Source organism: Callorhinchus milii, unplaced genomic scaffold (genome assembly GCF_018977255.1).
Source record: "Callorhinchus milii isolate IMCB2004 unplaced genomic scaffold, IMCB_Cmil_1.0 Scaffold8, whole genome shotgun sequence".
Lineage (NCBI taxonomy): Eukaryota > Metazoa > Chordata > Chondrichthyes > Chimaeriformes > Callorhinchidae > Callorhinchus > Callorhinchus milii.
This window is the reverse complement of record NW_024704749.1, coordinates 13,930,048-13,953,639: the sequence shown is the minus strand read 5'-3', so window position 1 is coordinate 13,953,639 and position 23,592 is coordinate 13,930,048. Positions and strand designations below refer to the sequence as shown.

General features: G+C 43.5%; 1 protein-coding gene across 1 annotated transcript; it reads right to left on the bottom strand.

Annotated features, from left to right (window-relative positions):
- Nucleotides 1–111: 111 nt before the first annotated feature.
- LOC103180402 (dual specificity testis-specific protein kinase 2) lies at nucleotides 112–20,087 on the bottom strand (the record flags this gene model as incomplete). Its single annotated transcript, XM_007896233.2, has 9 exons — nucleotides 112–2,069; nucleotides 2,327–2,413; nucleotides 3,004–3,087; nucleotides 3,847–4,020; nucleotides 6,268–6,417; nucleotides 6,560–6,608; nucleotides 8,933–9,054; nucleotides 10,299–10,495; nucleotides 19,829–20,087. Coding segments are annotated over 9 exons (1,227 nt in total), but the record flags the coding sequence as incomplete, so codon positions are not given.
- Between the last annotated feature and the right edge of the window lie 3,505 nt (nucleotides 20,088–23,592).

Sequence of the window (23,592 nt, the reverse complement as noted above, 5' to 3'; positions counted from 1 at the left end):
CCAATGCTCTCAAGGTCGACTTTAACCCTTACTTCCCTTCAATATCCATCCTTCATTCATCCATTCATTCATCGTTTCCATTGCAAAATAAAAAAAACCTCCATTAATCTTTACCGTTGAACTTTATTGTCTTTGAACTATACGGTGTTTGGATTAACAAAAAGAGGATTAAAGCGGTCAAGCAAAGATCAAGTGATTGACAATTTACCATAATTTTCATTAGTTAAACATTTATAAGGTCTAAGCTGAAACTAGCTTGTTATGGATTGTGTAAAAGTTAGATGCAAGGCAATAAAATCAGCCACGTGTGTGTGTTCAGTTCTGAATGCAGTTATTCATAGTTTAGCACCATCTATAAATCAGCAGTTACAGTGGAAATCACATGTATTAGTTTGTAAGAATCCACAATATATACACCATAGGTACAATGTAGTTATAGTACATTATATACAATGATTCAGGGTGATTCTTTCACATGGATATAAAGCTGCTGCAAACATAAAGTAACTGTGAGCAAGCAATAAAATATGCAGCCAGATTGACAAGTCATCTTGGAGCAAGGCACAGAGGGCTCTAGTTTGCTGTATTTCTTACTGGGATTTCATAATATAACAACAAAAGCGTCTTGGAGCGCTTAAAGCTTAACGGAGACATCCTTCTGATGTGAAAGGCGCTACACAAATGTAATTTATTGTTGTGGTTCTAAACAGTAGCCTGTTAATACCAATTAATCCTTGCGTTCGGTGTAGCACCTCATCATGCCGTTGAGACATCTCCAAGGAGCTTCACTGAATATACTGTGAAGTGAACTGACTATATATTTTGTTGGCAAAAAAGTAACAAGTCAAACAAAATGAGGATTCCTTCTGCTCACCAGAAATACGTCACGGCAACCTACTCAAGACTGAGGCGGATAGACACTTGTCAGGTTAGGGTATTCAGGGATACGGGGCAAGGGCGGGTAATTGAACTTGAGGTACAGATCAGCTGCGATCTTGTAGAGTGGTGGAACAGGCTTGAGGGGCTGAATGGCCTCCTCCTGTTTCTATTACAAAACGGTCCAGTGCTTATTAAGAAATCCTTGAAGGAACAACGCAACCTTGGCCCCAATGAATCAAATGCTCTAATGGAATGACGTGTGCTTGCGTCACACACAGAACCACAATGCTCTGAAGGTTCATGCCATTAACAACCCCCAAGTAAGTTGTTACATCCTTAATGTCAGTGCTTCAAAGCAGCTGGCAGGCAAAACACTTTGCGAATGTTTATGTTTGTTTCATAATTTATACATCTTCCTTTGAACATGTAAAAAAAAGAATGATTTAACAGAGTTCTCTCGGGAAACCTAAGCCCAGGTTTATGTCTCGGTTCAGCCAGGTCATCTCATCATTTAGCAATTTGTAGGAAATCGATCAAAAGGGTGGTTTGTGATCGATAAAAACAACAGATATGAATGAAGGGGGGGGATCAGAGCCCATTGATAAAAAGATTAAACAGTAAATTCTCATCACCTCTCTAATTATAAACTGCGCCTTATGAAAACTGCACCTCTGATGGCAGCAATTGATAATGTGGACTTTTTCATCCATCGAACACGAAGGCTTTGTGATGTCCGCCTGACATGAAAGGCGCTATACAAATGTAATTTGTTGTTGTTATCTTGGCTGAAAACATGCACTGTATCTGCTTGGCAAACCAGAATGTCAACCTGTCAGTGACCGATGTCATTTTTACTTGGGATTCAGTCAATCAATCCGTCAGCGATGGACACTTCAGAAGTGGTCTATTTGATCACCACTTGATGAGATCATTTTGAGTTGCTTTCTTTGTCGGGACCAAATCAACTTTTTCTAAGAGGTGTTACTCTTCCCTAGTTCCACACAGTATCCAGATTGCCTCTCTTATGCAGAATTGTTATTGTTGATATCCAATCTGATAGCAGTGTACAGACAGCACCGGGAGATTCATGCCACAGGGATCTGGTTGCCTTTATTTGGCTCCAGGCTTTCAGCTATCTCTTCAAGTTCCTCCAGTAGCTCAGCAAAAGATGGCCTCTTGAAGGCGTCAATCTGTGGAAATGGCAAAGGAACTATTAAGTCCAGTCTTATAACAATCCTTGCATTTGATATAATAATAATAAGAATAACAACAATCTTTGCAGTTGATTTAGTGCCTTTTTCACATCTCGCTGAATAGACTGTAAAGCGATGTGGCTGTGCATATTATGTGGATAAACACGGCAGCCAATTTGCACACAGCAATGTCCCACAAACAGCCACGGAGTTTATTTGAAGTCTAAAGAGGGGAACAAAATGATATTTCCTACCCGGCAGCATTTAACTGCTAATTCTAGGACACGGTTAGGACAACCAACCACCATTTCCTTGAACGCCTCAGCATCCAGTCCATAATCCTAGACGAGAGTGAATTAATTAATTACAATTTGAAAAGACCATAAGAAACAGCATGGTGCCAGGCTGTAAACCATATATAACATTGGCTCCCTTGCTTTTGCTTTCATGGACAATAACTTGAATTGTATAATTGACCGTGAATCAGCTTTCTGACAGGTTAATGATGACTCGGACAATGTACCTGCCTTTACCTATTTTTACAGAATATTGAATTAACTTCAGTAAATCAGTCCCTGGACTGCGCTGATAAAAAAAAATTTTGCGCAACAGAAGTATTATCAGGTCTATCACATTAATGATTGCGTTTGAAGAAAAGTTGTTCTTTGGCTCCTTGGGGGGTAAATGTGTCAAGATCGTATTACTCATCATATTGTGGAATTTAAAAGCAAGTCTTGAACTATCAGTCAAAATAATAATCCTTGTATTTGATATCGCGCCTCATCACATCTTCAAGAAGCCTCAAAGTGCTTCACAGAATATACTGTAACGTGAATTGATGGGTGTGTTTTGTGGGCAAAAAACTGTAGGCAAAATAAAGCGAAAAGAAAACCCCCTTCACTCCCGTTGACGTATGTCGAGCTTTGTTTACCTGTGTTCTCGGTAGAATTTCAGGGTCCGCAGAAATTCTGCCAAGTATTTCACACAATACTATACCAGCGGAAAACACATCAACCTGAAAAAATACATATATAACTAGTCAGAGCAGTGATAGCATTCACACAGTGTACAAAAGCACATAATGCACCACATTGTACTCAGGAACATTTAACACTGTTGTACATTGTTGTCTATGCTACGGTCCAAATTCCTGACCCAGTGCCTTGGGATGTTCCCCTGATGTGAAAGGCGTTTATACAGCTATAATTTATTGTTGTTGTTTACTCACTCTGCTGCCTATGATTTGGGCAACAACAAGTTAGTGCATTTGAAGAGCTTCTCATTCTCAAAGGCAGACTCGTAATGCAGAGTCAGTGGGACTGTTTAAGAAGGAAGCAGTTAAATACTTGGCCAGTTAGGGTTTTGAGGGTATAGAGAGAAGGCAGACAAGTGGTATTGAGTTACAAGTCTGCTTATGATATGAGTAATTTGCAGAGCACCTTGACAGGCTGAAAGGGGTCTCTGTGTCTGTCTGAAGCTACCTATGTTCATCCTACGTGAACGGCACTATTTGAGACCAAATTACTGTCCTAGCTGCTGTCTGGCCATTAAGCCTCTTATTTGGCAGGTCATCCAATTAAACACACGGTCAATGAAGAATTGGCATTTTGGCGATGTGCCACAAGGTGAGACTGGTGTAACACAATAATAATAATCCTTTATTATTATTTGATACAGCGCCTTATCACGTCTTCGAGACATCTTAAAGCGCTTCACAGGATATACTTTAAAAAGAATTGACTGCATTTTGTGTGCGAGATGTGTAGCGCATTACCTTTCTGTCGTAAGGTTCCCCACGCAACATCTCAGGTGCCATCCAGAAGGCTGAACCCACCAAGGACAGCTTACGTTCGGGGTCCTTCACGGGCAGCTCCACCACTTCTCTTGCCAGACCAAAGTCCGCAACCAATGCCTCCCTCCCACGCTGCGTTATCCTGATCAGGCAATTCTGGTCAGGTTAGAGGAGGGGGGGAGAATCGCATGGAGAAATCAATGAAATTCGGAATTAACAAATACAAAAATTCCTCAACTGATAATAATAATCCTTGCATTTGATTTAGCTCCTGAGCAGAGAAACTCCCTTCTCTTTTTGAATAGTACCTTGGAACCTGTGTAAAATCCACCCGAACAGGTAGATGGGACATCTTTTAATTAATCTAATGTCTCATCCGAAGGATAGGACAGTGTGTTCACAGCAGAAAATCAATAGGATCATACTGTTGAAATGCCTCAATTTTCTTTTCCGGGTAAAACATTTTATTGCATATATTTGCCCCCCCAAAAAAAGCCAGATATTCTGCGTATCTGAAATTCACACCCTTTTTTTTATATATCTCGCTCTAACTGTGTTTCAAAAGGAAAAGAGTAAGAACCCGAGATTTCCATTAAACCTCGCTGTAAATCACCCTGTAAAGCAATTCATGATTATGCATTGGGTCCCAACAGAATGTATCTATAGCAACCCAAGTGTTCAGGTGCAATGCTGGGGAATAAACAAGCAATGCAAAATTTCTTGAGCAAAGGCCTGGGTTAGAGTAACCTGCATCAGCACCAAATTGGTGTCTGAACTTCCTGGAAGCAACTCCACAACACAAGCAACAGCTAGAGGAATAACGCAACTTGTGCGCCTAAATGAAGGAATCCCGTTAGAAATGCTGGGCTTTGCACCCCGTTATCACAAGCACCACCTACAATTTAAGGTTGCCTGGGAGCAAAGTAATCCATTCCTTTGGTCGACTAAATGGATCTTGTGGCTGAAAGCCAAAGTGTGGAAACTTGGCTGGCTCATCAGGTTTGGTATCAGATCGAGGTGGAGCTGAGCAACCACTGGCCGGCTTTTAGAACAAATTTCTAGGCCAACTAATTGCCTTCTGTCTCCTCAGCCTTCCAGCTCCTTGATGGATGGCTGTTTGTGCTACGTTATCAAGTGGTTATAACTGTTGTAGTTTCCAAAGAGGAAGCTCCAAAGGTCATGTTTTGTGCTAAATGCTAGAAACTCAAACGAGAGCATTGTTCAGTTCGAGTCTCGGTAGTGATGTTTATTGTGGTTGGAATTGAACGCAACTATTTCATTTCAACACTTTTTGAAAAAGGAATAAATGTAGGCATTGCATAACAAAGTAACACCTCCCCCCACACCACCCCACCTTCTATACATTGGATAGCAGTTGGTTGCAGTTTCATACACCTTTGCGCCTTATCACATCTCAAGACACTTCGGTAATGTGTGAAGTCACTGTATTTGCGAGCAAATGCGACAGCCAATTAGCACAAAGCAATGTACCACAAACAGCCATGGAGTGAAAGGCTGAGGCAGCTGTTGTCTCCACACAATCTGCAGATCCAGTCATTTCTGCATCAATAATCTATGAACGTTTCACATCTGAGAGAGTGTGCGCCTGGGTTCTGAAGTGTCCTGAATAGCTTTCGCATTAATCTCTCCTCAACGACCGGGCTCAGATATTTTCTATGCGTCTTTTTGAAGAGCCGTGGGTGTCTTGAGTGATATCCGGAGTTTACATGGTATCAGCTCAGGTCCAATCAAATAATGGGTTTCAAAAATACACCGTATAATTGCAGAAGAGGACGAACAACGACAACTGGATGGTTGCAGTAAAGGAAGCACATCTCCATTATCCTTTGCTCCTACATGTCGTGCTTTCTACCACTTCACAAAACGGAAATGCTCTGATCATTATAGGGAAGATTATTCATTAGCGCCCATTGTAAATTAAACAGCAACCTTATAAATATTTCATTCAATCTCAATTTGTTTTTACCTAATTGCTATAAACTCCCTATAATTCCCTGTAATTGGGAAACAACTGCTGTCATGGAATCATTTATTTGAAGACAACAGCAACGACTTGTATTTACACAGTGCCCTGCACCCAGGATAGCGCCCCGGAGCGCTTGACAGTGGCAGAGCACAGCGCCAAGCCGGTGTGGGGGGAGGCGGGAGGGGGGGAGATGACTGTAGGCACAATCGAAGGGGAAGGTTTTCAGGCAAGACCTGAAGATGGGGAAGGAAGGGGCAAGGCGGAGGGATAGAAGAAGAGTGTTCCAGAGTTTCGGGGCATAGCGGATAAAAGTGCGGCAATAGAGGGCAAGAGGGCCAAACCGGAGGTCAGAGCCAGTCTGTTGGGGATGGGGTGGGGGGAGGAGAAAAGAGAAAAGAGGCTGTGAAATGTCTCACCTTGGAGTTGAGGTCTCTGTGATAGATATTCTTTGAGTGTAGATAGACCATGCCTCGGACAATGTCTGATGCCAAAACCAGTTTCTCTTTCCAAGATAAGCTAATCTCCTTATTGGCCAACAGCTCCTCCAGGTTCCCACCATTAATGTACTGTAACAGAGAGCGAGAGAGAGAGAGCACAACATGGTTGTCAAACACACTGGGGGCGGGACGTTCATTCATCATTGTTTAGTATAGCGTTTCTCAATGATCAGAAAAACTGCAACGTTTAGACAATTACTGTGATACTTGCCTCGAGGAATGGGTACAGTTTATCTTCTTTCACGCACACTCCCAGATATCTGAAAAAATAATCGACAACAATGCAGTGTGGACAGAAGGTCACAACTTGCGCGGGTGTTTGTGCTGTCAGCACATTTGCCTGGTGTTGAATTTGGTATTTATACAAAGAGGTTATGCTTTATACATTGAACCACCCCATGTGTTGGTACACAAAACAGCTATCTGCTGCTCGATAGTTTTCCGTCAGTTGTATTTCAGGCCAAACCCATTATATTGTAATACGCTCAGAATTAATTATATTACAATTGCAAATTCTGCAGTTGTTTGGGTCCATAACTCCATGTTATAACAGAGCGCCCTAAAACATGGTCAACACTTCCAGGTCTTCAAGTTGCCGCTGTTGTCATTTCCTGCACTCTGTGCTATAAAGCACAAGACTTAAGATACCAGGCACTTAAGATTACTTTTGCAATCGCAGACTCTGGCCAGTGCCCTTAGCTGCACACCCTGTATGAAGTTTAATTTTGCTAGGCGACAGTCCAACAATTTTAAAACAACGCCATCTCTCACAATCGCTTGTTTCATTATATCTTAATTCGTAGGAAACAAGGCATTTTTGGTCAAGGTATTTTAGCCTGGCTCAGTTCGTAGCACTCTTACTTCTGGGTCAGCAGAAATCAATGGTGACTTAAGTTCTTACTGCAGTTTGACAACAATGACAACTTGCATTTATACAGCGCCCTTCACGCGGGGTAGAGTCTCGGAGCGGTGGAAAAGCACTGCATTGTGTAAGGAGAAACTGTTTCCAATGGCGAGTGGGTCAGCAACCAGAGGACACATATAATAGATAAAAGAAGCAAAGGGGAAACGAGGAGAAATTCTTTTATCCAGAGAGTTGTTACGGTCTGGAACGCACTGCCTGACAGGAGGGTGGAAGCAGATTCAATAACAACTTTCAAAAGGGAATTGGGTATATACTTGAAAAGAAAACAAATGGCCCAGACTCTGGGGAAAGACCTCTTTCAAAGACAGGCATGATGGGCCTAATGTGCTATAGGATTCTATTATTCTACCCTTGCTTACATAGTTTAGGAAATTATGAACACATCTGCCTTAAACGTCCAGGTAGTTTAATTTTAAAAAGAGGACATAATGCAAATGGGTTAGCACAACGGTGAGCAAGTGACAGACACAGTTGTGGAGGCAGGCACTTGGCTAGGAAAGTCTGGCTGGAGCAATATCCAAGGTTACTGGGGCATCTGTGAGAAATTTATCTCTCGCTCGTTGGGTATCTGGTACGGTTTCTCCAGATCTCTGTTTGCTCCTGGCAACCGCCAGGGTCAAATTTATGAGATGTTCGCTCCTGTTGCAATTGTTTCTGGCTGCGCCCTGTTGCTATGCTGCCGGATATGCGAAAAGTCAAAAAAAAAACACACACACACAACACACACACACACACACCCGACCTAACAAAGATTCGATCTCTCTCCAGTTGCTGTGGTGATGCCACTTGAAAAGGTTTTAGTTGTTAAGTCTCTTGAATTTGCTGAGATCTGATTGAAAAATACTGAGACCTTGAAGGACATTTTATATATATATATATATATATATATATGATTCACAGTCCACGTAACTGTCTACATTTCGCAAGGACTCTGGTTATCCAAGCAAAGCCGTAACGAACACACCACAACTGTGGGAAACAGATTCCTTTGGCTGAGGCAGAAAAATAGCAGCGGCTCCAACAAGCCAACCCACCCTCCAGCACTGACTACTCTCTAGGTACAGCCAGGTTAACCATTGCAAAACCTTTTCTTGGAAATGAATACTCTAAAGGTGACAGCACTTCACTTGGGGCTATAGTTAGCGTTTGGGTGTAAAATGCAATGGAAAAAGTACTGTCAGCTTAACTCTTGAATTTCGGCCTCCGTTAAATTAATTAGTAAAATGGCTCAACTTTTGTTTTTGATTGCTTTGCTCTCTGTAACTAAGTAATTAAGCACCGTTTGTGTCCTGTTTTCCACTCCCTACGGTGAAAATGCAGCTCTATTCTCTACTCACAGGAAGGATTAGCCTTAATCAGAGTTTACACTCAAAATAAGGGTGTCAACTTTAGCGCCGAGTGAAATATTTTCCGTCAGCGATTTCACAGCGGCCTCTTCAAAGTGATTCGGAGAGTTTGTTTTGGTCACCGGAAACTCATCACCGTGCTTAAGAGTGTCCAAACCCAGCTGAGAATTCCATGCATCCCACCTACACATGGAAACTCCGTGAGTTTTACTGTACCGCAAATTAGACCCCACTGTTTCAATAACTGCCGTTTCTTGAGAGTCCTACAGAAGGAATTTTCATGAAGGGAGCATTCAGTCTCATCGGTGGTTACCTGACTATGTTAGGATGTGAGAGTTTCTGGAGAAGGCTGATCTCTCGTACTACGACATGCTGGTCAACTTCAAGCTTGTACACTTTGACCACCATGACTTTATGGCTTGTTTTGTGGGTTATCTGAGAGATGAGAGAAATGAAAAGAAGAGCTTTCAGTGGGGTTACTGTGTTTCATACCTCTTAGCCAGAACTGGAAACTCAGCGCAGTTTTAATAATGCGCTCTCCGGGTTTGCTGGCAGCTCACAGGCAGAAAACGCTGCTTCACACCCGGCCGACTCCGAGCTCCTGCTTGTCCCTCCTGCCCTCTGTTCCGCCATCGCTGGCTGCATTTTCAGCCACTAGGCCCAGAAACCCTGGGAGCACTCTCCCTCAATCCCTCTGCCTTGTCCGCTTCAGGTCGCACCTGAAGACCTTCATCTTCGACCGTGCCTACGGTCACCTTCCCCCGCCTCCCCCCAGCTCGGGGTCGTGCTCCATCACTCTCCAGCGCTCTCAGGGACGCTACCCTGCGTGAGGGGCGCTGTGTAAACGCAAGTTGTTGTTGTTGCTGATCGTGTGTTGGAGCCTAGCGTGTTGAGTGTCGGTGGGGGGAGGGGGGGGTGTACATTAGCTTAGCTGCCGGCCACACACTTTACACCGGTCAAGTCCGATGCCCCAGTGGAGCCCGACTTTAAAAGAAAATCAATGCTGTTTCAATGCCTTCACAGCCAGCCGGTCAGATAACCGATGGATCCAATTTAACATCCCTCTCCTAAAGCTGTCTTCAGCCTGATTCACGTCTGTGGCTGCTGCAACACATTGCATGTTGTCAATAGTTTTGCCTTGACGGTTTCTGTTGTAATCAAGCTGCCGTTCACAAGGAGGAACATTTCATCCAGACAAGTCCAACCTGGCGATGATGGCTTGCAATAACACTGTAAGTGGTCACTTTATCCTCATTAAACTCCACACAGTGCTGGAGAACAAAGCCCGTCTCCACTTTTGTCAGCAGGATCAATGCGGTGGTTTTTATGGCGGGGGGTGGAGTGGGCTTGGGAGGGGGGGCCATAAAATGTTCCACTTTATAACAAAGTGGTCCTGTGCTGTCAGTGCCTGTTCAGCGCCTTGGGACGTCCTCCCGACGTAGAAGGCGCTCTATAAATGTAGTATTGTTGTTGTTGTTGTTACTGTGCGCAGAATCCACAGCGGTCAACGGTAGAAGATTGGCTGCCGCGTTTCGCCCAGAAAATACACAGTCACTACACTTTACAGTACAAACCTGTGAAGCTCTTTGAGGCGTCTTAACGACGTGATGAGCCGCTATATCAAATGCAAGGATTATTATTATTATTATTATTATTATCATGCTCGCCGCTTTTCTTACCTTGTACACATTAGAACAGAAACCGCTCCCTATCAGTTCGGAATGAAAGTTTTCCCAGAATTCTAGCTTCCTGACAGCAGTTCGGAGTTTTTGCCAGCGGTCCACATAAAAATATGTGTCTGACGATTCACCAGAATACTGTGTGGGGCTTCCAGGGTCATTTTCTATTACCCCTGACTTAGACATGATGGGAGCACCTGCAGAGGTGAGATCAGAAGATAATAATCATAGTAATAATAATAATAATGATAATACTGCTTGTATTGATACAGCGCCTTATCACATCATTGAGACGCCTCAAAGCGCTTCACAGAATAACCTGTAAAGTGAATTGACCCCATATTTTTAGGGCGAAACGCAGCAGCCAATTGCACACGGCAGATTCAGTGACTCAGTTATTATAATTTTTTTTTGAAGGGATTATTACCCCCAGAAAGCGATCCACCAATCGACTATCAACCGCGTTCCTAGTTACTGCTGGGTAAACAGAGGCAGGTGGAGAAAGGAAACTTGCCTGTGGCTTTGCCCCGACAGGTATCGAACCCGGGACCTCTCGCTTGTAGGGCAAGCGCTATAACCCCTGAGCTATAGGATTCCACAAAATGCCACTAATAAATCCAATGCACGGAATACAATACAAGGAAAAAACCCTTCGGTGCAGCTGCTAATAAAATGCGGCACATCTTTTCGTTTCTCTTTCTCCAACATCCTAATATTGCAACGATCAATGAAGAGATAGCCAATCACATACGCCTGGCCATGTGGAGCCTTAGTAATTGCTCGTGTACAGTAGTCACAAAGGAAATCAGCTGCCCACACACATTTACTGCAACCCAAGACCTCAAAACCTGCAATAACAATGTACAAGTTCCGCCTTATTCCCCAGTAGAATTGCTTTCTCCAGTAGCCTCTCTGACTTAAATGTCTGGCCTTTTACCCACTCACCTCACTAACAACAACAACAAAATTACATTTATAGAGTGCCTTTCACGTCGGGAGGACGTCCCAAAGCGCTGAACAGTTAGGTGTCGGGCCCCGAGCATGGGCGAGGAGGGGTGGTGTAGGGGTGAGGGAAGGCAGAGAGGTGGGAGGGAGACCAAAGGCACGGTCGAAGAGAAAGGTCTTGAGACCGACCTTGAACGAGGCGAGGGAGGAAGCGAGGCGAAGGGACCGTGGGATGGAGTTCCAGAGTGGGCTCCAGCCAGTGGTCATTGCCATTCAGAAACACCGCACCACAGACCAAACACAAGGAAAAGATCACAAGAACGGTTAGGATCCACGAGGGGAATCCTACAGAGATACAGTGTGTAGGACTTTCAATGGGATTGAGAAAATAAACCCCCAAATAATACTTTCGGGTATGTTAAGACGGCGAAGGGTTAGTGGGGGAGAGTAAAAAGGGCCATTTCAGGACAGACACCCTGTTCAGGTGCATTTCTTTAGCCGGAGGGAAAATTGACGACTTGAAAGCATTACCAAGAAAGTGGCTCTGGAATCATTTAAGAAGCCGCTCAATGCTGTGTTGGGAGGGTGACAGGGCGGCTATTCTGGAAGGATGAGATGAAATGGGCTGAAGAGTCTGCATTATCGGAGCCTCTCTTGTGAACGTTTTGGCCAGTGGCCAGATTTTACTCTGTTCGAACAGCATTTTAGAGCATCTCATCTTAGGATTTGGTGCATGTTTCAACACATTTTGAAGCCAGCTGCAAAGTTAAGAACAAAGTCAACAACTTGCCAGATTCTGGAGGCTCCGAAATGCCGCCCGAACAGAGGGAGTCTCTATTCGCAGGCGGAGTTTCTCCTCAATGATTCTCAAAACAAGGCAGGGTATGGCCCACTCGATCTAAACAATCACAAAGGTACATTGCAAAGGTCCTGATTCAGAGATTCCCTTAAGCTCGCAAACAACGGTCAAGGCAAAGCAGAGATGGTGGGGTTAAAAAAAAATGTAGTACACAAAGAGATACCGATCACATCCCGGATCCAACCCACTCTCGCCCCCTTTCCAGGTTAAATGAGTTCAAACCGATGCAAAGAAATACAACGGCACACAATCACCTTTAACTTTCCGGCCTCAGGGAGAGGAGGTGGAATTTGCACTCTGAACACGGTCGGTCACCTTTTGTCACCTCCGCTGATTCGAGCGCTCAGTAGCACTCAGTAGGACCTGTAATTCGCTTCTGACAGGCAGAAGAGGGTTGAAACTGTCAAGCCCACAGGAGAGAGGAGGTGGAGGAAAAGCTGTTTCACTCCAACGCTGCTCTTTCCGACACCTCAGACTGTTGTTTGGTGAATCACTAGACCGGCCCAAGCAAACCCAAACGTTCACTGAGAGGAAGCCGCAACTTGCTCCGCGGGAATTGTGAACCCTATAACAAGGGGAAGATTACAAGTGTAACCACTGCTGCTCACAAAGGCAGGCTTAGTTGTCGAGCAAATGCATTCAGATAAGGAACGAGTCCTGGACTGATTTCAGAACTTGACAACTCTGTATTTGTCAAACTTCACACACTGGCGAGTTTCATAATGAACTTCTGGCCTGAGTTTACAACTGCTTCTTATTCCCCTCCCCACCACCCCTCCCTCCCCAACCCCCTCCCCTCCGTCCCCTCGACCCAACAGTAAATCGATATATTATTCAATGTATTCAATTTTGGAATTAGGGTTCCAGGATTGAGACGTACTGTATTTATGGCATTACTCCAAATGCGGGCCAAGAGTATGTGAGCAAGCGAGGTTAGACACAGATTATCCAGAGGGTTTGTACACTGCTGCATCCTGGCTTAAGAACAGGGCAGAAGATTTCCTGAGAGGCAAGCCAAGCTGTTAAGGGATCCTGCGTTGAGCCACATCAAGCTGCAAATGAACATGTTCACCAGTATGCTACTGCCCAACTGCTCCATTCAGTGTTTCAAGTCCCCAACGCTGTAACTTTAAGATGACTCAGAATTGTCATCGTAAAGCAAACAGCGTGAGGTCTATCTTTCAATGAGTAACACAAAAATCACTAATAATAAGGGCAGTGGTTTAACGAGAAGGCCCCCGGCCAGCACAGGGCGAATAGGGGCTGGGCAACAAACACTGGCAAAGTCTCACCGTCTACAGGTTAAGTAAGAACGCACAGATTTTTACACAGGAAAGCATGAGCTTCCATTTTGGTTCAAACGCAGCTCAAACTTAGTAGAATTAAACTCTTAAAGAACTGTAGTACCGCCTTCAAGGCAAAGCTGTAAATGAACTCAGAATTCACTTTAGTTTCCAATTAACAGAACGAACAATACGCTCATGTTTATATACTGTTCCGTACCAACCGATTCAGTTGCACAATGGGTAAGAGCACTTGTAAATCGTTTCAAGTTAATATCTGAACTTTTCTTTCCCCACATTTATTTAGTTACTACTGTCCCGCCTTACCCACAGCCAAGTCACACGTTATTCTGCTCTTATCATTCGAAATTTGTGATAGAGATAAAACAACACTGAGACGTCACACAGAACGCAGGCACTGGTAACTAGGTTGCAGGTTGAGCAATAACCCTTGCATTATGATATAGTACATTCTAACGTCATTGAAACGTCTCAAAGCCCTTTATAAGAATTTACCAGAGCGTAGTGACTGTGTATTTGTAGGCGGATTGCTGTGTGCAATTGGCTACTGCGTTTGGCCCACAAAAATACACAGTCACTCCACTTTACAGCGTATCCTGCGAAGCGCTTCGAGATGTCTCAATGACATGATAAGGTGCTATATCAAACATAAGGATTAGAATTATTATTATTATTATTGCAAGATTATACTGTATGTAGGATTGGGGATTTTTTGTTGCCCGATAAAAAGAGGATTTTATTTGTGTGAGAATCTAAAATATCGAATTAAGTGTGAAAATTAGGTGTGCGAGCCACGTCAGCCGATTGCGTGATTTAATTCTCAACCACACAGAGATAAGAGACCGAGATAGAGAGAGATAGACAGAGACAGAAACATTGTCAATGCCACCTGATTTTCAGGTACTGAACTCTGTAAACATGAACGTGTTTACCAGGTTTTGCTGCTATCTTCCTACCGGCATAACACTGAAAGCCAAGGATTAAATCTTCAAACTGCAATGCGTGGACATTTCCAGTATGTCAGGACAGACCGATTCAATGTTACTACACCTCTCAAACAGACTCGAATCTTATAAAGTTTTCAAATAACTTCTTGTCATTTTTTCCCACTCTGCTTCGTAGATTACTTTTGTGCCGTATTTTTCATAGGGCCACTTCGGAATCTCTACCGGGAGATATTTTTAATATTTTAATATTGTCCGTTGCCAAATTAGGCACTGTGTCGTACAAAAGTGAAATCCCGAAAAGTGAGGTTTCTGATATATAAAATGTATTAACTATCAATCCCATCTAGCAATTCGGCTTCTCTAGAGGGATGCCTTTGACTCTCGCTGTTGGGTAGGAAGGGCAATGGAGAGTTGTTTGCTTCAATGCTTTTTTCTTCAGCTGTAGCAATAATGTACAGAATAAACTGTTTTATCCCATCTTCAAACAACCAAAAATTGTCCTCGACCAGATCTGTACTTCATGTTCAGTCTCACTGTTTGTTTTGCAGTCTTACCGTTTCCCTCCTTTTTCCTATTTGAGTTTCCAATACTCTTCTGTGGCTGCATTACAGAGATTTATCTGACTGGCCCAGTGTTAGCGCTCTGGCCTCTGAATCAGAAGGTTGTGGGTTCAAGCCCCCATGTCAGAGCTTGGATTCACATAGTCTAAACTACCCTACAATTCAGTGCTGGGGCGGTTGCATTGTCGGAGATGCCATCCTTCAGATGAGATGTTAAACTGAGGTCACGTCTGCCTGTTCAGGTATATCATGTGAAGCACTTTTAGATGTCTAGATGATGGAAAAGGCACTCTATCAAATGCAAGGATTATTATTATGACTATCATTATTTTCTCCATCTCTCAGTCCTCTGGATAACTCGGGTTCTTTCCTCTCCCCTCCCACAACCGGCCATCAACAGTGCTTAGGCGATTTGTCCCTGGTCCCGTACTGCTTCTGGGAAGTGCTTGAATATTATCTTGGTTCACTTTGCCTTCTACAGTGTCCTTCACTTCCCCCCAGAACGGCTGCCTGAGGTCAGGAAATTGTATCTTTCTGGTAACTACATAACAAATGATAGAACAGATAAAAATCAATACTGAAACTGCACTCAGCAATTATCAAACAGAGGTAAGCTTTCAAGCCAATATTTCCTGTGAGGCCTTGTTATAATTATGCTATAAGATTGAAGGAAGTTCATCACCCGCTTATTTTTGCCCTACCCATTGGTAGTCGGAATTGTAATATACCAAGCTAGAAATGGTGGGAATACTGTTTGTAGACAGTCGTCATTTGGTAGTAATGGAAAGAAGCTAGGAAATAGATATCTGATGTTTAAAAATAGAACAGAAACCATGCATACTATACTAGGCTACTCAAAGTTAGAATTCCTGTCTAAGGGAACTAGTCTCTCCTACTTTCTACCCGCAGAAGGTGGCCCCCAGGAAGGCAGGTGTGAGAGATGGGAAGGTAAAACACCTTTGACGTTGGGGCTAAAACGTGTCGTTGAGGCAGAGAACGGGAAACCTTATAATGTACCTGACCATGGTGTTACATTCCTGTGTTATGAAGGCCGCCACAAAATGTAAAGTGCTCAATGTTGTAGTTCTGTGATTTTTTATTTCATTTCACACACACACACACACACACACACAAAATCATCCATGGATTTAAAGGCAAGAATCCACCGCAAACGAGACAGCTCAAATAGAACAAAAGTGACTAGCGCTATCACAATATTGCCTGTTGACTGCGAGACCTGTGTTTAAAATGCCTGGCTGATGTTTTTTACTGGGAAGATCATCTGGTTTGCACCTCAAGTCACGACTAACCATTAGATTACCACAGAGCAAAGCGGAGAAACAGCAAACTCCTGGCTTAACGTGTCACTAACTAACACTTTTCTTAGGTCAACATTGCTGTCAATAGCCTGCTGCATTTATTTAAGTATTCACACATATGTCTAACTTGCCACTCGGGATAACTAGTCACTGAGCCCTTGTCCCCCCAGAGTAACAAGTTATCAGGAGTTTACTGTACCTACGATCATATAACCACCCAGACTGCCAGCTGACAATGCCCTGAACACTGGGAGCGTTGTGGGAGGAGGAAAATGTCTTAAAACAAATTCAGTTCAAACGGATTTTAAACATTCACACCAACACATTCAGGGCCCGCAACAGCTTTTAACGGCCAAACAACGAGGTGGAAGGATTTATCACTCGTGCTTCTACGATGATAGATGTAGTCAGACGATGCTGATTTCACTCTTAATGTTTTGATACTATTTGACCCGAGGCTGGATTGAATTCAGACATTGCCAATTCCTGCCAAACGGTTTTGAATAGATTCTTCCGCTGAGTAAGTTGGTGTTAAACCAGTAGCTGTGATGTGCAAATCCCTGTTGTCTGGCATAGAGCTTACAGACTGAAATAGTCTAGCAGACTGGCTAACTGCCTGCAACCTCATGCTGCAGTGTATCGCCCACAAATATACGGTCAATTCACTTTACAGCATATTCCGTGAAGCGCTTTGAGACGTCGAGAAGACGTGAAAATGCAAGGATTATTATTATTGTTATTATTTTCAAATCCTGGGATGAAATCTGTGCTGTATGAAACAACTTGATTTATTTCAATTGTCCTGTGACTTTCCTGCACAGTTTTACATTTATTTTTGTGGTTTCACTGCTTTCTTTCCTTTTCCTGCTTTGATTTATCTCTCTTGGGTTGTTGTTCTTTTACTCGTTCTGCCTCTTTAATTTGAATGAGGTATATAATTGTGTGTTAGCCTGGTGCAGTGATTCAGAACTCAGAGGTGAGAGAGAGTGTGTTGTGGGTTCAAGCCTCACATCGGGACTTGGAATCACATAGTCTAAGCTGATGCTCCAATACAGTCCTGGGGGGAGGTGTTGCATTGTTGGAGGTGTTGTCCTTTGGATGAGATGTTAAACCAATGTCCCGTCTGACTGTTCGGGTGGACGTTAAAGATCCCGTGGCACAATTCGGAAAGAGAATGGCGTCTCTCTCTCTCTCTCTCTCTCTCACACAGGGTCCTAGGCAACAATCCCCCAAATTGGCCACTCGTTTCCTGTCTGTTTGAGGGACTTTGCTGTCCGGAATTGTGCTGCTACATTTGCCAACAAATACACAGTCCATTTCACAGTAATTCCCATGAAGCGCTTTGAGACGTCCTTCCGAAGTGATAAGGCGCTATAACCACGTGCAAGAATTATTATTGTTGTTATTATTATCTAAACGTAATGTGCTCCTGATGTATTTTGCTTTCCCTCCCCATCCCAGCATGGTAACTGCTGCCTCGTTCATTATAACGTCATGTTTCTGTCTCACCATGGATTTATAAGGACATTGGGATTACTTGCTACTCACTTGTAGCTATTCAATAACATCACCAGTGTGCTCAGTGCTGCGTTTCCTTTGCCCCCTTTTGCTTCCCTTTTGTTTGTCTTTGCTGAATGCAAAGCCTGTTATTCAGAGCACAATGTTGCCTTTGTAACGCAGCTAATCATCTGCTTCGGCCAACGTTTCCACTGAACATTCCACACTCATGTTCATCACAGTCTCTTCTCTCAACTCAACAGCAACAATAAATTGCATTTATATACAGTAGCGCCTTTCACTTCGGGAGGACTTCCCAAGGCACTGGATACTCCAGGGTTTACACACTAGCTGGAGGTTGGATTTGGGAGGGGTGGGTGGGGTTGAGAAGATGACCCAAATCACGGTCAAAGAGGTAGCATTTGAGACAAACAGAAGGCGAGAGGCAAAGGGACTCTGGAATGGAGTTGCAGAGAATGGGGGGGGGCAGAGAGGCTTAATGGCCAACCTCCGAGGGTAGGAGGTGCAGGGTGGGGGACATGAAGCAAGCCCATGCCTACCGAGCAGAGGGACTTTGGCACTTTGTTGAATTTGCTCACGGTTCTAAATACTGAATTTTATTACTTATTTCCACATTGTTGTTGGACATTCGGAAACAGCCACAGTGGATTTTTCAGGAAGTAATGGTGAGTGAGTGGGATCACACTGGCTGATGCCATCTTGCCATCAAATCTTCACCGGGACGCTAATCTCCCAACTACCTATGGGGGTGGGTGGGAGAGGGGGAGGGTATGAGGGCAGGCGGCTATTGACTGCTTGCTTAGGATCTGAAAATTTGTGGACGTTGCCAGTTTGGAAGAGAGGCAGCACCTGGAGGTAATGCCAGAATTCCCTGGCTGCATGTACAGGTCCAAAATGTAATTGTGCAGGTACACCAATTTACATAATGTACACCAGCTGTGTCTAAATTCAATACTTTAGAAACAATACTGCCACAAAAGCATGCGACATAAATAAATGCCATGTGTTCATAGCAATTGAAGCGCTTTTGAGACGTCTCGAAGACGCGATAAGGCGCTACAACAACAACAAGATTATATTTGTATAGCGCCTTTCACGATGGCCAATGGCATGGTCGAAGACCATTTGAATCCATCAACTGCAAGGATTATTATCATTATATGATAGTAATGGCTTTATTCTTTTACAGGACTAAGCTTCACTCTGCTCGGCATCATGCTTTTTCCCTTATTGCCTTTCTTTGTGTGCCATATTTTATTGGGCACTGCCCTGAAAAGTAGACAGGTTATAAACCACAAATGAGGTGAAATGTTACGCACAAATCTGCATCGAAAGCATCTTCAATTGTGTTTCTTGTAAGAGTTGACTATCCAAGCCAATATCCCTGTTTATCCAAGTTAATTATTTACCAAACCAGCACTGGTAATAGCCTGTTCGTACCCTGGGTTGGCATTTTATCTTGTAATTTGAAGCTCACTCCCTTCACTGCCTTTCTTTCACTAACCACATAACTCAGAAAATTCCTCCAACGTACAATCAGATAAACTACTCGAGAAAATTCATTAAGCTGTCTAAGATGTTACCCCTACATGGAGGGCACTGTATAAATGCAAGTTGTGACTGTTATCTCACAGAAATGTATTTGTAACACAGGCATGCACATAAAACTAAAAGCTTGTGATCCAATATTAGGAGTAATAACAATTTGCTTTATATAAATCTATATAATTCCGATAACGTGAAGGGTATAGAAACTTGCACTTATATTGCACGTGTCACATAAAATAAACCTCACGAAATGCTTCACAAAGCACAATGGATTAAAATATAACGTTGATTACGAATATTGTGATAAGGGTAAATGTGTCTGACTAAATAAAACACGTTTCTTTTATGTGTGTATACATTTTTTTAAAAAAAAAACAGGGCTAATTAAACTGGAACCCACAGAAAGTTATGAAGCACTGGGACCAAGTGTGAAAACTTCAATCACTCTTTTTGCAACTAAATAAAGTCGCAAAAAATTAAATATTTAAAGAAGTTTATTTTTATATATATATGTGCATATATATACTCACTTGTAACCCAAGCAGAGATGTTGGTGTCTTGCTCGCCTGCTTGATTGGGATTAACTGCGTGTCTCCTTTGCTGGTTCCAATGTATTAATAGTCCTCTGCACAAAGCGCTGTGTGGTTTTGTTTCCTCCCCAGCTCTAAAAAAGCACAGTCTCTGCGAATACACCTTATGGTTTGTTATTTCCGATTTTGCACCAGTGTTTTCTGAACAGGTGCATTGTGCTGTGTGTGGTTTTTGCTCCCATCGAAGTGCGCGTGTGAGTGAGTGAGTGAGTGAGTGTGAGTGAGTGAGTGAGTGAGTGTGCGTGTATGTGGTTCTCTCTCTGGCTCTGTCAGTTCAGCAGCTCGCCCGGTCTCAGGCTGGCTGACTTGCTGCTGATTTCCCGGTGACTCCCAGAAGGTTGTCTTAGAAACTGTGACCATTCACAAGAACAGGGTCAGATCACAGGATCTTGCTGCTTCAGCACATGTCCGTGTCACACACACACACACACACACACACATATTTATATATTCTGTGAAGCGCTTTGGGACGTCTAGAAGACGTGAAAAGCGCTATATCAAATGCAAGGATTATTATTATAATTATTATTAATATATATATATATATATATATATACACACACACATGCAAAGGGTTCTCTCTTCTTCCACTATCATTTTACAGGGAGATTCAGTTCCACAACAAATCATGCAAACCAAATTAGACACACACACACTCTTCCAATCGTAGGAAGTCACACGTGTAATACAGACCCAGACCTTAATCTGACCATCCAATGCAATACACCCCCCAAGTGAAACTGCAATTTAAGATACTTTCATTTTTTTAAAATAATTTTTTAATATAATATTCTATTTCATATTATGGAACAGTACAGCTATCTTTAAATTGTAAAATATGCAAAAGTGCTTCGCAGAATACATTGTAAGGTGGATTGACTTTGTGTATTTTGTGGGCGAAACGCAGTATTATTTCATGATATTATATATTACAAAATAATACAGCTATCTTAAATTGCAAAATCTTTTAAAACATTATGAACTAATCCTGCCCCACAAAATACACAGTTAATTGACTTTACAATATATTCTGTGAAGCGCTTTGAGACGTCTTAACGACGTGATAAGGCCCTGTATCAAATCTAAGGGTTATTACTTAGCTTTGAGTGAAACTGAACCATACAAACCAGCAGAAAGAACCGAGGAAGGAATCCCCAATCTGAACCCATGTGAATGGGGATCACAGCGAGTAGGGATGCTACACTTATCTCCTTGACGGGGTGGTGGGTGGGTGGTGGGGGGGAAGAAAATTTCAACCAGAATTCTCGCAACTATGGTGAGTTAGTGACCTCTGCTGGAAAGTCCACATGTGTGGACGTCAGATAAGGAGTGAATTGGAGCAGATGGAAAAATTTCTAGTTCATGAATAGCCTCTAAGCCCCACTGGTTTTGCTCATACTTAAGACGTTAGTTAACATGCTGAAGGTTTTAAGCTTGGAAGGTCTCTTTCTATTATAACTGCATTCTATTGCTGTGGTTAGAGTGCCGTTATAATAATCCTGGCAATTGATACAGCGCCTTATCGTGTTGTCGAGACGTCTCAAAGCGCTTCACAGAATACACTGTTAAGTGAATTGACTGTATATTTTGTAATATATTTTGAAACGCGGCAGCGAATTGTGCACTCCAGGGGCCCAGAAACAGCCGTGGATTGAGCTATGCTCCTACGCTCAAGAATAGTTTAATATTTATTCCTTATTTACTGTTTTAGGAGGCCGACACGATGACTTGTAAAAACATCTTGAGGCTGTCTGACCTGCGTATACTAATTACATGGTAATACAAACAAGATTGTTTGGAAGAGCTTCAAGATAATTCAGTATAATGGTGTGTTTACATTGTGTTTTATAATTCATCATACATTGTAATTCAAAAACCTGTTTGAGTTGACAAGCGCACAGCTGTTTCAATGTCATTCTTATTGCTTTGGGTTCTATCCCACACAGTAACAACAACAACTAATTATATTTGTATAGCACGTTTAGCATCGGGAGGACGTCCCAAGGCACGGAGCAGTCAGGGATTTGGACCCGAGCTGTACTTGAGAACAGGAGGGATGAGGGGCAGGGAGGGTAAGGTAGAGGGTAGGGAGTGACCTTGAAGCCCGATCGAAGAGGAGGGTCTTGAGATGGGCCTTGAGGGTGCAAGGGAAGGCGCAAGGCAAAGGGACTGCGGGATGAGTTCCAAAGGGTGGGGGCAGAAAGGCTGACAGGATAGACCTGTCTGCTGCCTTAAATGAGGCAGGATCCCACCAAAATTAAACTGGTTCTACTTGAACCTGCTCTGAAATACCACATAATATAAACGCGTCACTGTATTGATGTCTCTTAGAATTCTTTTAAGCACAGATAAATGAGCAAATTAGCGGGCTTTGATGCACGAGCATGTACGGATACCAGTAAACCCAATAATGAAGAGCAGGTGGTAAATAACAAAAAACATTCCCGTAAAAGAAAGGGGAGAAATGCGTATCGTATGGTTAGTGGAATTTTTTTTCCAATGTTGCATCAACACAGTAGTTTCTATCAAACAATAACACTCTCTACTGTGCGCAGATGTCGTAAGAGGTCATTTTAGGAACACGGGCGGCTTTGTTTGTGCATTTGGAAGGATGCTACTGGAAGGATTTATAGAGGTTTTTATTCTTCTTTTAAAACGTGGCAGCCAATTGTGCACAGCAGCGTCCCCGCAAACAGTCGTGGATTGAGTGACCCAATTCTTATTGTTTTCTGAAGGGAAACTGTTGAGTTGGAGAGGCTCACAAAAGGCACCTTGGGTAGATACCATAGGAAAGGAAAATGTGAAAAATCAAATAAAATTGTCTCGTAATATAATGCATATTATATTACAGTAAGACAAACCTGTAATCATTTTGCTCTAAGCTTGTTGTGGCTTTATTTTTGTGTAGAAATGCCAAAACAGCTCTTATAGGGTCGATGATTTGTTTTCTGTTGCGATCAAATTATTTAGCAGGTCAGTGGACAAAGACAGTGACGGCAATGTCATTAATAATTACCATTCACTCTCTATGTCCAAACCCACAGAGCTCATTGTTTCCCCAAAATTGCCGCAAGTTGTCACGGTGGAGGACGCGGGGCTTAATGTTACGGCTTTGATCGCAGTCTTAAAACCGCCTTATCGCGTCCGTAACGTTGGGAAGACGGGCCGCTCGGGGAACGGGTGTCGCTGCGGGCAAATTAGCGGCCGTGTCTGCCCTCCAGCCCCTGATTCAGAAGGCTGTGGATCCACAAGGTCTAAACTGGACCCTCCAACGCCGCGCTGGGGGGCGTCGTGGGATGGGGTGGGTGGGGGGGGGTCGGCGCTGGGAGGGGTGGGGGTGGGGGTTGCGGGCGCGTTGCCAGAGGCGCCTTTCAGAAGCACGAGGTGCAGTTGCTTTCTCCCGCGACCTCCCCGCCTTGACCCCTCCTTTGGAAACCCCACCGGAGACCTTCCTCTTGGGTCTCGGCTTATGGTCACCCCCAACCCCCCGCCCCCACGGCTCAGGGTTAAGCGCCCCGAGACGCGCTGGCGAGTTGTCGTTGCTGTCCTGGGTGGGGAGTGTGTGGGGGGGGGTGAGGTGGGGGGGGGGAGAGTGGACCCCAAAGCGCGAGCCTTCTGAGATGCAGAGGAACCTGGTGTTGGGTGTTGGGTTGGTGGTGGGGGAAACCCGCCCGATTGGGGCGTGAAACCCGCCTCCGTCGGGC